This window comes from Hyaena hyaena, unplaced genomic scaffold (assembly GCF_003009895.1).
Source record: "Hyaena hyaena isolate Hyena2069 unplaced genomic scaffold, ASM300989v1 scaffold_156, whole genome shotgun sequence".
NCBI lineage: Eukaryota > Metazoa > Chordata > Mammalia > Carnivora > Hyaenidae > Hyaena > Hyaena hyaena.
In genome coordinates, this window is record NW_024080788.1 from 1,457,511 (window position 1) to 1,472,443 (window position 14,933).

Consider the following 14,933-nt stretch of genomic DNA (forward strand, 5'->3'; position numbering starts at 1 on the left):
TACATGTAACACAGCAGTGCTCATCACAAGTGCCTTCCTTAATGCCCATCACCCATTTAGCCCATCCCCCCTCAACCTCCCCTCCAGAAACCCTCAGTTTGTTCTCTCTACTTAAGAGTCTCTTATGGTTTACCTCCCTCTCTGTTTTTATCTGATTCTGCTTTTCCACAGTAGTACACTACTGTAGGCAGCTGAGCTAACAGGCCATGGAAGAGCGTAATAGGATATTTCTCATCCTCTGCTGTATTTTTGAATAAAGGCATATCTTGAAGAATGAATATAGTAATATGTCTTCTGGAAAGAAGTATATATTAGTTTTCCTTTAAGAAAATTATTTTTTTCAAGAGATACAATTTATTTTATTTTTAATTTAATTTTTTGGTATTTATAAACTCTTACTTTCATTTTTGATAGTTTTTCATCAGTATATTGATATTAACAAGGCTTCTTACTACATTTCCTATATTTAGGTGATCCTGCTGTCTGGGCTGGGCTAATGGCAGCCTGTCATGCTGATGATAAACTGGCTCTAGTGAACAACACTGAGCCAAAGAGAATGGATTTGTACTTGGCACTGTTATCTGCTGTTTCTGCTTCAAGTAAGTTTAAAAAAGAATTTTATATGTGATGAATTCATGGTAAAGTACTCAGAAGGATATTGTCTAAAGGTAGTGGGCACAATTAGCCCTACACTAAAGACTATTATGTTCTCATCTGACAAAGCTTAAAAACAAGCCTTGGAAAGATGAAATCATTTTCAAGAGGCTTAACTTCATAGAGAACAAAGCTCAAGAAGATTACAGAAATACAAAAATGTTCAGCATTACCTTCAACAAGGTAAAATTCAGTGTCTGGTGTCCACTTAAAACATAATCGACATGCAAAGAGGTAGAAAAGTACCACCCATAGCAAGATAAATTATTCGATAGAAACAGACCCACAGGTGACATGATAGAAGTCTCTTTAAAATATAATTGACTGTTCAAAGCACACGTTACAACAATAGCACAAAGAATAGGAGGGGAAAATGGAAGTATTCTGCTGTAAAATTTTTACACTGTAAGTGCATTGGTATAATATTACTTAAAGTTGGACCGTTAAAAGTTAAAGATGAATACTTTAAAATTTACACTAGACCCTAAATAGAATTATAATTAATAAGCCACCAAAGTAGATAAAATGAAATCATAAGAAAAAAACCAAAGAAGAGGAAAAGAGAATAAAGACCAGATAAGACAAATAGAAAAAAAAATTAGTCAAACTCAACCATATCAGTAGTCAAGTTAAATGATCTAAATACCCTAATTAAAAGGCAGAGATTGTCAAATGATAAAAAAGCAAGAGCCAACTATATACTGCCTAAAAGAATAGATAAATACAAACTTATGTTGAAATATAAAGACAAAAATAACTAAAAAGTAAAAGGATGACAAAAGATATCCATGCCAATACTAATCAAAAGAAAGTTGAGCACCTGAGTGGTTCAGTCAGTTAAGCATCTCACTTTGGCTCAGGTCATGATATCAAGGCTCCTGAGTTCAAGCCCCACATGGGACTTTGTGCTGACAGATCAGAACCTGGAGCCTGCTTCAGGTTCTGTGTCTGCCTCTCTCTCTCTGCCCCTCCCCTGCTCATACTATCTCTATCTTTCTCTCTCTCTCTCTCTCAAAAATGAATAAATATTAAATTTTTTTTTAAGTTGAAATGGCACTGCTAATTTCAAACAAATGAAATTTCAGAGCAAGGGATATTGCCAATGATACAGAAGGTCATTTTGTAATGGAATCAGTTCATCAAGAGAACATAACAAGTCTAAGCATTTAAGCACTAAGTAGCAGAGCTTCGAAACACAAAAAAATTCTGCATTGTATTTCACACTAAGGTGGGTAGAAAAAAATGAAAACTTATGGGAAAATGTATGAAGCAAAAACTTCTGGAACTAAAAGGGATAGACAAATCCACAGTTAGAATTAGAGATTTAGTAATCTTCTTTTGAGAACTCACAGAACAATTGGACAAAAAAAATCTGTAAAGATACAATAAAGACTTCAACAGCACTGTCAGCTGACTTGACCTAATTGGCCTTTGTGGAATACTTCTAATAACAGCAGAATGCCTACTGTTAAATACACACAGAACATTTACCCAAGTCTTAAATGGGCCATGAAACAGGTCTAACTAAATCTAAAAGTCTTCAAATCATATGTAAAGCATATTGTCTTAATACAATATGGAATTAAATTAAAAACAAGTAACAAAAATATCTGGAAAATTCCCAAATATTTAGAAACTAAATAATATACTTCTAAATAATCCAGTTCAAAGAATAAACTAGAAGGGAAATGAGAAAATATTTTGAACTGAATGAAAAGGGAAAACAGCCTATCAAAGTATTAAAGCACCACTTACAGAGACATTTATAGCATCAAATATCTAGATTAAAGCCTTCAAGTCAGTGATCTCCTCTTCTCCTTAAGATCTAGAAAAAGGAAGATGAAATTTTACCCGAAGTGAGCAGAAGAAAAGAAGTAATAAACAGTGATAAGTAAAATACAAAACAGAACATTAACAAAAGTGGAAACTTGTTCTTTGAGAAGATAAGGAGATTTGATAAATCTCTAGCCAGACATCAGGGATAAAAAACAATACCAATGTCAGGAATGAAAGAGGATACATCATTATAGCTATTTAAAGACTAATAGGATCTTATGAACAAGTTTACGCCATGAAATTTGGCCACTTAGAAATAAGGAGTCTAGATGCTGGCGACGATGTGGAGAAACAGACACCCACCTACACCGCTGGTGAGAATGTAAACTGGTGCAGCCCCTCTGGAAAACAGTGTGGAGGTTCCTCAGGAAACTAACAATAGAACTCCCCTAGGACCCAGCAATAGCGCTGCTAGGAATTTACCCAAGGGATACAGGAGTGCTGATGCATAGGAGCACATGTACCCCAGTGTTCATAGCAGCACTCTCAAACATAGCCAAAACATGGAAAGAGCCTAAGTGTCCATCAACTGACGAATGGATTAAGATGTGGTATATTTATACAATGAAATACTGCATGGCAATGAGAAAGAATGAAATCTGGCCATTTGTAGCAACATGGATGGACTAGAGGGTGTTATGGTGAGCGAAATAAGTCAGGCAGAGAAGGACAGATACCATATGTTTGCACATATAGGTGAATTAGGATGAACTTAACGGAGGACGAAGCGGGAAAAGAAGGGGAAAAATAGTGGGAGAAAGGGAGGGAGGCAAACCATGAGAGACTCTTGAATTCTGAGAACAAACTGAAGGCTGGGGGGGTTGGGGAGAGGGAAAGGAGGGTGATGGGCATGGAGGAGGGCTTTTGTGGGGATGAGCACTGGGTGTTATATGGAAACCAACTTGACAATAAACTATAAAAAAATAGACAAATTCCTTGAAAGATGGAAAGCTCACTTTAGAAGAAATAAACTGAATAGCTTTATATCTATTAAAGATACTGAATTTATAGTTAAAAATCTCCCCACAAAGAAAACTCCAGGACCAATGTCTTCACTGATGAATTCTACCAAACATTAATGGAAGAAATAATGCTAGTTCTATATGAATAGAACTGAAAATTGAAAGTTTCCACAAAATTGGAAAGTTTGGTAACTTTTCTGCTAAAAGGCCAGCATTACCCTGACCCCAAAACCAAAGCCAGGCAAAGATTTTGGCAGGGACGCTGCAGAACTAAGGATGCAAAAATTCAAATCCAGCAACACATAAAAAAAATGATCATCATGATCAACTGGGGTTTATCCTGGGAATGCAAAGTTACTTTAAGGTTTGAAAATGCATGTAATTTACCCTGTTAACAGCTGTGAAGATGCCAGACAAAGGGTCTATACTTTATGATTCTATTTCTATGAAATTTTAGAAGATGCAAACTGATCTATTGTAACTGAAAATAATTAGTGTTTGCCTGGGGACATTGAATAAGAGGAAAGGTACGTTGGGGACAGAAGTGATTACAGAGGGGTAGGAAGAAACTTCATTACAATGAATATATTTATTATCTTGATTTTAATAATGGTTCATGGATATGCCCATGTCAAAAGTCTTCAGAATGTACTGTTTGAATATGTACATGTGTAATTTATCATATATCAATTATATTGGGATAAATATTTAAGTTTTTCACTGAATTATTTTTAATTTTACTGTAAGTAAGGTGTTTTTTTAAAGGTAAGTCACAAGTCTGTGAAGTTTTAAGTTTTTCAAACACAAATATTCCTACAATGAAACTCTTCAGAAACCTGCCAGGTGTCAGGATAGTTTATGGTATTTCGGTAGTTCGTGTAAATTTGAAAAATTATATATGCGTGATAAGTCTAATTGTAATACTTCTTAGCAACTAATTACTCCTTTGAGAAAACATTATAAATTGCAGAGGAAAGTAACATCAACATTTTTGTTCATAGTTAAAGACAAAGAATTCCTTGAAAATTATAACCAGTCTCTTGAAACGTGGTCTCTATCCCAAGCTGTCACTGGTCTAATAGACACAGGAAGAATATCTGAAGCTGAAGCCCTCTGCACAAAGGTATTATTATGAAATTGAGCATTGAGATTTATGGATTCTTATCATCTTGAAAATAACATTAAAAATAGAATGCATGTTATTTAAAGGGCATATGGTGGTGGTAGTGGTGATAGTAATGATTATGATGATGATGATGATGATGATGATGATAACACCCAACATTTATTGAGTACTTACTATAAGCTGATCAGTATATTTAGCAGTTTGTATTTGAACTTCACAACAATATATGACATGGCTATGTATTATTATCCCCTTTTTATTAATGAGTAAGACTTAGAGAGGGTAAGTAGTTTACATAACAGTTCACAGCTAGTAATTGATTGAGTTGCCATTTGAACTCAACATTTGTCTGATTCTAGGACTCAGGGACTTAATAGGTCTTTGGGAAGACAGTACCATTATGGAAGCAGTATTTTCCTTTGATTTCTGATTACTGCCTTCAGAATGCTATATTTTCCAGGATCCCTGTATTTTTCCAAAGTTCTGAACCACATAGAATGACTCTGAGGATTAAGTAGGTGATTGGAGCTACTCAGTAGTTACCTTTTACACCTGGATTGTGGGCTTTGTGAGTAAATCCTTAGCACCTTGCCTAGCACATAGTAGGGATTCAATAAATATCTATTGAATGAATGAATCCATTTCATAATCCTATTCAGAAATAATTTAATGGATAAGGAGAGATTTAAGCATCACTTTTCCTGAAAACATCTTTTTTTCGTAAATGCTTACCAAGAAGATTATATTTCCTTTAGAAATGTGGTTGGATTTTTTTTTCTTTTGAAGGAAAGATCAATATAAATTTTACAGAGAAGGAAGAATGGATCTTCAAAGATCCCTTTGGTGTTTGAATTCTCTGAAAAGAAGAGTCATAGATTTTCTCTTTTATTTAAGAAATTCCATCTATATTCAGGGCAGATTAGTATTATGCAGTGAGTATTTAATAAGCAACTGACAGTTGCTGTGTTCTGTCTGACAGAATAAGGGATACTTTTATGATTTTCTTGTCATTCTTTTGTTCCAGTCTCTTAATCAGAAGAAAGCAATCACATACATTTAATACTATGACTTAATTTATAAAAAATAGAGAAGCATGCTATTGAGGGACAATCAACGAAGAAAGAAATGTTTAAAACAGTAGTAGAAGACTTGTTTAGAGAACTTGCTTAAACTTCTTCCCTGTATAGATATATATAGGAAAGGAGATACATATACATATATGTAACTATGTATGTGTGTGTTTTCATGTATTAATAATGGCTTAGAGAAATGGATAAATGGGTCATTTTTCTTACAATGTGTAGGAAGTCTGTGCCTAGAGAAGGACATCTAGTGAATATCTTTGTGAAGTGGTTGAAAAAGGAAAACATTTATTAAGTCTTTTCTTCTTATATAGTATAGCTTCTTTCAATAAGGCATAGTTTTAGTCTTCACTGTTAAGATTATGTTTTCCTGGTTCAGGTATTTATATTCAGAACTTAAGTTTTTCAGGATATCACTTGAGAATAAACAAGTCAAAGGGGAACTAATCTGAAATAAATGACTTATAAACTACAATTATAGCATTACCAATCTCAAAGTTTATTTAAATGTGGAGTTTGATTTGTTCATTGTTCAATTTATTATATTTCTGCAGTTGTTTATTTTTTAATAAGAAAAGGTTAAATTCAGATTTTTTTCCAACATGAGGAATAGCTTAATTGCTATTTTAACATTCAAGAGTCTGTGTGATATATTTCTATTTGGGGTTTAATTTTTAGAATTTAAAAAGTAACCCTGATCAGCCAGCTGTCATCTTACTTTTGAGACAAGTTCAGTGTAAACCACTCCTGGATTCACAAAACCCTCTCTCAGATGCTGTACTTGAAGAGCTGCAAAAAACAGTTATGTCCAATTCAACCTCTGTTCCAGCATGGCAGGTAAATTCTCTCCTTTCTTACAATGAGTCCTAAATTAGAATACTTCGTGATACTAGATGAGGTTAGGGGGTATGCTCCACTTTATTTATCTTGCCTTTAAACTCACCATATATCTTTCATTTTCAAGATTTAAAGCATGTTGTATTGGGATTAGAGAGATTAAGGAATTTCGTACTAATTTAGGACCTGCTGCTACACTGCTTCAAAGGTTTCTAAATTGTTGATTATGAATTTCCTCAATTTAAAACAGTGTTGAAAATACTGTCTTTTACAAGGGATTGAGGTAAGAGACCTAATGAAGTGTTTCAAACATTTTGTCATTATGGTGCTGAATCTACCTTTAGAGAGGATTTTTGTGGTTTTTCTTTCGCTACCTTATAGGTAACCCATATCCAGGATTTTAATGGGCATTTAGTGCTTTTTGAAGTAGTTATGGATGCCTGAATCAACAGACTATCCTTTTAGCTGGCTCTGGTTATCTACAATGACAAACACATAATGATCACTATGTACTTTATGCTTATTGATATTAAAACACATTAAAAAAACATGTTATTACTTTATTCAGCGTATTATAGTTTCCTCTGTGCTCCAGAGAAAGTATCAAAGAGAATTTTTGATATTGATTTTACAGAAGCTTATTTTTTACTATAATTTGTTTCTCATTTTGATCTTTCATTATAACACCTTTTTGATGTCTCTGCTTAAAAAGATTATCAAGTGGCATAAAGTAGTTGGATTATGCAGGCTAAACCAGCTTTTTACTCTAATTAATTGGAGAAAGATGGTGTTTTTATCCCCTCTTCTAACGTTTGCCATAAGAGAATTAAGATACTTTAATTTTAAGGTCAGAGAGATACTAATGATTTCATATTCTTCATCAAGATTCCATATTCTTGTCAAACTAAAAGAGAAAAATTAAAAGATAAATTATGTAGTATGTAGAGTCCTAAGATACAGAGTATGTGTTCATTTATGATATAATCCACAAAGACTAGAGTATATTTTACTTATGTATGTATCTTTTTAGCTGCCGTCTATACCAAGGTCCAGAATATTGTCAGTAACCTAGTTGCCTCTCCCCTACCTTTCTCTTTGATTTCCCCCTGTCTCAAATAAAGAGGAGAACCACTATTCTGACTTCTGTCACTTCTCTCTAGTTTTACTGGTTTTTGAACATCACATAAATGGACTATTCTTTTATATCTGGTTACTTTCCTTCAGCATCATATCTGTGGGATTCATTTAGTTGTTCAATAACTATAGTATTTTCCATTTCATCTTACGAATATATTATAAAATATATATCTTTTTTACAGTTGACAGACATTTGGATTATTAACAGATTTGGGCTATCATGGTTAATGCTGTGTCCATCCTTAGATGTGTCTTTTGGTGGGTGATAAGAGATATATATGTTTACTCTACTAGATCATATCAAACAGTTTTCTAAAATGGTTGTCCCAATTTATGTTACCACCAACAAATTTTGAGCATTCTAATTGTTGATATTGCTAGTTGTGGTTATTATATTCCCATTTCAGTAGATATGTAGATGATAGTATCTTGTGACGGTTTTAACTTGACTTTACCTGATTCATGATGTTGAGCCACTTTTCATAAGCTTAATGAACCTTTGGATATCCTCTTTGTAAAGTGCCTTTTTTTTAGTTTTTCATAGGCTGTTTTTTAATTGATTTTTGGAATTCATTGTAGTTTTTGGATACAAGCACATTTTGAATATTTGTATTGCACATATTTCCTCATGTCTGTATCTTGGCTTAACACTCTGTTAATATCATTTTTTGATGAATAGTTCTGAATTTTAATTAAGTCTATCATACCATTTTTTAATGGCTAATGCTTTATTATTCAAGAGTGCTTTGCCTCCTTTAAGCTCCTGAATACATTTTTCTGTTTTCCTTCAGAGATTGTTGTTTTATGTTCACATTAGGTATATGATCCTTACAGGATTAATTTTTGTTAATGTTGCAGAGTCAAGGTTCATTTTTTCCCAGGTGTATATCTTACTGTCCCAGCATCATTCCTTGAAAAGACCATTCTGACCCCACTGAACTGTAGTGATGGGTTTCCATAAATCAGGTGACTATATATATGGGTTATATAGGGCTCTGCATTCTTTTCCATTCACGTATTTGTTTATTCTTGCTTATAGCTTTACAATTAGTTTTGATGTGTGGAGATAATATTAAGACTTCTGACTCTTTCTCCTTCAGGTGTCTCAGGTCATTTAGGTTTTTTGCATTTACATGTAGATTATCAATTACCCTGCTTTCTTCCTCCCTACCCCTTCCCCCTCTGCCCCCCTGCAAAACCAAAGCCCTGCTAGGATCTTAATTGGAATTACATCTCTGTAGTTTAATTGAGGAGGATTGATAAAGTAATACTACTGAATTTCCCTATCCACAAGTGTACTATATGCCTCAAATTATTTAAGCTCTAAATTTCTCTCAATAGTGTTTTATAATTTTCAATGTAGAGTCTCTTACATTTTTGTATTAAATTTGTTTCTAGGTAGTTAATATTTTTTCCTCTATTACAAATGGTATTTTTGTCTTGTATGTTAGCTCCAAATACTTAGAAATGCTATGATAGTTATATGTTGACCATCAGCAACCTTGCTGAATTCACTTACTCTTCTGAAATGATTTCATGTGAAATCATAATTATGTCATATGAAATGACATAATTAGGTCATTTGTGTGAATTGTAAAGTTTTACTTTTTCTTTCCAATATTTTTATATTGATTTTTTTCTTGCCATATCATACTATTTACTACCTTGAATAAAATATTAAATAGAAGTGGTGGTAAAATAAGTGAATGTTCTTGTCTTATTCTCAACCTCACATAGAAAGCATTTACTATTTCCCAATTATATTTATTGGGAGTTTTTATAGATTTGTCAGAAGAAAGAAGTCTCCTTTTTTTCTAAATTGATAAAAGATATATTTTTTTCTGAATGGATGTTGAATTTTAACAGATCTTGTGAGGGGCATCTGTTAGAATGGTTCTTTTCTTTTTTTATTATTCTGTTAATATGGACTGTGTTGACTTTCAAATGCTAAACTAACCTTGCATTCTTAGAGGAAATCTTACTTGGTTATCGTGGTTATGATGTATTACTCCTTTTATGTATTGCTGGAGTTGATTTGTTAATGTCTTTTTAAAGAATTTTTAATTTCATGAGAGAATGGCTATCTTCATGAGAGAATGGCTTGTAATTTTTCATTCTTATGAGGTCTGTGTTAGGTTTTGGCATCTGTGTTGTTAATTCTCCTTTATTTTCTGAAAAAGTTTGTATGAGAGTGACATTTATTTCTTTAATGTTTGGAAGAATTCACCATTGAAGCCACGTGGGCCAAGGATTTTCTTTATGGGAAAGTTGTTGTAGTTGTTGTTTTTATTATTACTGGTTAAATTTCTTTATACTTCTTTAGCATTCATGATCTACAGGGTATTTGTCCAGCACATCTCAATTTCATGTTTATTGGCATAAAGTTGTTCACAATATCCTCTTCTTAATGTATCATGGGGGCATCTGAGTGGCTCAGTCTGTTAAGCATCTGACTTTGGCTCCTGGTGGGTTCGAGCCCCACATGGGACTCTATGCTGACAGCTCAGAGCCTGGAGCCTCTTTCAGATTCTGTGTCTCCTCTCTTTCTGCCCCTCCCCTGCTGTCTCACATTCTGTCTCACAAAAATAAATAAACATTAAAAAAAAATTTTTTACTGTTTATAAAATCTGTAATGCTTTTTTCCTTTTTCATTCTTTTACTGGTAATTTGTGTTTTCTAAATTTTTTCTTAATAACAAGCAATTTTATTGTCAAAGAAACAACTTTTTGTTTTGATTTTCTTTATTATATTTTTCTTACACATATTGATTTCTTTTTTATTTACTTTCTTTGGATTTAAAGGTTTTCTCCCCCTAGCTTCTTGACAGAGAAACTTACAGATTTTTCCATCTTTCTCCACTAATATGCATCTCCCAAAATTTTATGTAGTGCTTTCATTGTCATTTATTTGAAAATTTTTTCTAATTTCCATTGGAATTTCTTCTTTGATCCATGTTTTTTCCTGAAGCATGTTGCAAAATTTCTAATATGGGAGGGGAGGAATTTTTTTAATTATCTCTGTGTTTTTGTTTAATTTCACTTAGAGTAAACTCTACGATTTTAGTTCTTTGAAATGTGACCAAGCTCTATGATCAGATTTGGTAAATGTTGCATACACATTTTCACTGAATGTGTATACTGCAGTTACTGAGTGTAGTCTTCTAAATATGTCATTTAAGTTGAGCTAATTAATTATGTTTAATTCTTCTATATCCTTGTTGAACTTTTTGTGTTTCTTTTACCATTTTTGAGATAGGTGCGTTAAAATCTCCAACTTTGATTCTTCATTTGACTGTTTTTTCCCCATTCATTTCTGTCAACTTCTGCATAAATTCTGTGTTATTAGTTAAGTGTAGGAATGTTCTGTCTTCCAATTAATTGATTCTTATGAAACAGTCCCCTTTGTGTTTTAATATTTCTAGTCGTAAAATCTACTTTATTAATACAGCTCTACACACTTCTTTTTGATTAGTATTTACAGGATATGTCTGTTTTTATATTGTTTTGATTTTGTTCCTGACTTGCCATCTCAGAAATCTCTTTAAGACTTTCAAGTCTGGGGTATCTGGGTGGCTCAGTCAGTTAAGCATCCACTCTTGATTTCTGCTCAGGTCATGATCTCTCAGTTTTTGAGATTAAGCTGCACATCGGGCTCTGTACTGACAGCTTGGAGCCAGTTTGGAATTCTCCCTCTCCCTCTCTCTCTGCCCTTCCCTTGGTCATGCTCTCCCTTCCTCTCTCTCAAAATAAATAAACATTAAAAAAAAAAAAAAAAAAAAGACTTTCAAGTGATGTGGCTAGTAAGCTATTGCTGATAGAATGGGCAAGATAGCTACTCCTTTCTTGACCTGTGATTTTTGTTTTTGGGGGGCACAAAACTCAGCAATAATGAAATAAAACTTTATCTTTATTGAAGTGCATTGAATTTGTCAGAAGTAGATAGCAGTCTGTGTAGTAAATTGAAATCTTTTTTTTTTCTTTTCTCTTTCTGTTCCTCAGTGGCTGGCATACGTATATCAGTGCCAAGGCATGATGGGTGCTGCAGAGATGTGTTATAGAAAGAGTCTACAAGTAGCATCCCAGCAGGGCAGTTGGAGTGGGAAGCTGTCAAGTCTGCTGAGACTAGCTCTACTTGCTTTAAAAGCCTGCATGGTAAGATCATGTTATAATCATGAAACACTGATTCATTTATTTTTCTTTAAGATGATAGTGCTTTCTCTCGATTTGCTGGTGTTTCATCACCTTCTCGTGGCACCTCCTCATAGACTCTATATTTGGGCTTTTGATGTAAATAATAGTAATGCAAACCCACAGACTCCAGCAGAACAGTGTCATTGTTTGGGGAAGAAAAAAACAAAGTTTGAAATTTAAAAGTTGAATTATGGCAGAATATATATTTTTGTTTCTTGTTGATAGGTTGGAATTAGCCCAGCTACTCATCTGTGACAAAGGTGGCAATAATTAACATTTCAGCCCATTTCTTGGTTCAATTTGACATTATGTAAGAAGGATTTCTAGCAATTTTTGATTTGACATTTGTCTTTAATACAAAGATAGGTACATTAATCTGTAAGTCCTCTGTACTAATATGGAAAACTCCTTAAGATAAATGTTTAAGTGTGTGTGTGCTTTCAGGGGCAAACAGAACAGTGTGTATGATATCCTACTTGAGTGTGTGTATGTGTGATACATATATTTAAGAATATATATGTCTAAATGCGTGTGTTTGTGTGCATGTGCTTATGGGTACATAGAAAGATATAAAAGAAAGTTAATGAGGGGCCCCTGGGTGGCTCAGTTAATTAAGCATCCAAGTCTTTTTTTTTTTTTTTTTTTTTTTTTTTTTTTTTTTTTTTTTTTTTTTTTTAGAGACAAGAGAGAGACAGAGTGAGCAGGGAAGGGTCAGAGAGAGAGGGAGACACAGACTCCGAAACAGGCTCCAGGCTCTGAGCTGGCAGCCAGCACAGAGCCCGATGCGGGGCTCAAACCCACGAACTGCGAGACATGACCTAAGCGAAAGTTGGACGCTCAACCGACTAAGCCACCCAGGCGCCCCTTAAGCATCCAAGTCTTCATTTTGGCTCAGGTCATGATCCCAGGGTCATAGGATCGAGCCCTACATCAGCTCTGCACTGAGTGTGGAGCTTGCTTATGATTCATTTTCTCTCTCTCTCTCTCTCTCTCTTTCTTTCTCCCCACCCTCTTCCTCCTTGACCCTCTCCCCTGGTAGTGCACTTTCTCTAGCTCTCTGAGATAAATAAGTAAGTAAATGAATAAATAAAATAATTTATAAAAGAAAGTTAATGACAGTTACTTTGGAGAATAGCACTGGGGGATCTTTGAAGGATGATAGAGAAGTTTTCATTTTATATCCTGTGATAGTGTTTGAATTTTTTTATTATATGTATGTTGCTTCTGTAATTAAAAGATAAACTGTCATTCTTTGTTTTATATGGTTAGAAGAAATTGTCCTAGATAGGCCTGAATTAATTCATGCTCTTGTCTTAGTAATCCATTCCCAGTGTCATTTATTGGCTTTAACTAAGCTTTTTCACAAAGATATATAAGACTTAGGAAATGTTTTCAGCTTTGGTGTCATGACTACAGGGCACGTTTAAGATCTCCTTAGGTCAGCGGCCATGTTTTGTTCTTCTTTGCCATCCTTGCTTTACCACCGCCTTGTACATAGGAGCCCCTCAATGAATGTTTTTTTTTTAAATTTTTAAAAATATTTTATTTATTTGTGTGTGAGAGAGAGAGACAGCGTGAGGAGGGTAGAGGCAGAGACAGAGGGAGATACAGAATCTGAAACAGGCTCCAGGCTCTGAGCTGGCTGTCAGCACAGAGCCCAATGCGGGGCTCGAACCCATGAACCGTGAGATCATGACCTGATTCAAAGTCAGACGCTTAACCAACTGAGCCACCCAGGTGCCCAATAAATGGTTTTTGAATGAACGTGTACATAATAATGGTTGTCAAATTTGTGCTGAAATTTGGGTGAAAAAAATGGTAGTTAAGTATAATTGTAGACCATCAAATATTTTATTTTGCTTTGTCCCATAGTTACAGTTAACAAATATCTTTGTGACATTGATAGCTGTGTGCTATGGAAGAAACCCTTTGAGTCTGTCATTATTTGTTAGTTAATAAATTTGTCTGTTCTTAATGCTGGGAAATTAAATCTGACCTGGAATAAAACAATAGCAAACATTATAGCACTTTGCCTGTGCTAGATACTGTTATAGTGATTTGCATGTTAATTTATTTAATATTTATAACAATCCTGTTTTACAGTTAAGAAAATTAGCTTGTGTTTTAGTAATACCCATATATACCCCTTCTCCTCACTCCAACCCCCCCACCCCACCACAAAATGTAGTTTCTCTAATAGCTTTGGTTCTGGTTCTAATGTTTATTCCCTGTGAAAACTTCAGCCAATTAAACAGTTTAGAGATTTTTTTTCAGTAGTAGTAGTAGTAGTAGTAAAGATGATAATGCTACTTTTCCTTCTTATAGGGTTAAATATCAAATAAAATATTTACAAGTGCCCTTATAACACTACCCAAATCTAATTTGTTCTTATTATAATATTTGACACTGGACATCTATTGTAAAAGAAAATAAGAGGAGCGCCTGGGTGGCTCAGTCAGTTGAGCGTCCAGCTTCGACTCAGGTCATGATCTCGCAGTTTGTGGGTTCAAGCCCCGCATCAGGTTCTGTGCTAGCAGCTCAGAGCCTGGAGCCTGCTTCAGATTCTATCTTCCTCTCTTTCTGCCCCTCCCCCACTCATGCTCTGTCTCTGTCTGTCTCTCTCAAAAATAAATAAACATAAAAAATAGAATATAAGAGATGCCACATTTTTCTATGGTAAACAGCTGGCAGTATACAGAGCATGACTATATTAAAATTACACTTTTATGAGAGAGCACTGAATGTAAGATAATATATGGATAGAAAATTACAATAGCTAAAACATGGAAAGAGCCTAAGTGTCCATCAACAGATGAATGGATCAAGAAGATGTGGTTTATCTATACGATGGAATACTACATGGCAATGAGAAACAATGAAATCTGGCCATGCGTAGCAACATGGATGGACCTTGAGGGTGTTATGCTGAGTGAAATAAGTCAGGCAGAGAAGGACAAATCTCATATGTTTGCACATATAGGAGGATTAGGAGGAACTTGACGGAGGAACAAGGGGGAGAAGAAGGGCGGAAATGGTGGGGGAAAGGGAGAGAGGCAAACCATGAGAGACTCTTGAATGCTGACAAAAACTGAGGACTGATGGATGTGGG

General features: G+C 34.4%; 1 protein-coding gene across 1 annotated transcript in view; it reads left to right on the forward strand.

Annotated features, from left to right (window-relative positions):
- Positions 1–14,933, forward strand: part of TTC37 (tetratricopeptide repeat domain 37) — a 92,954-nt gene that overhangs the window by 62,767 nt on the left and 15,254 nt on the right. The window contains exons 37-40 of the mRNA XM_039239380.1: positions 471–599; positions 4,454–4,575; positions 6,339–6,497; positions 11,633–11,785. Coding sequence (XP_039095311.1) covers positions 471–599; positions 4,454–4,575; positions 6,339–6,497; positions 11,633–11,785 — 563 coding nt within the window. The remainder of the gene's footprint in view (positions 1–470; positions 600–4,453; positions 4,576–6,338; positions 6,498–11,632; positions 11,786–14,933) is intronic.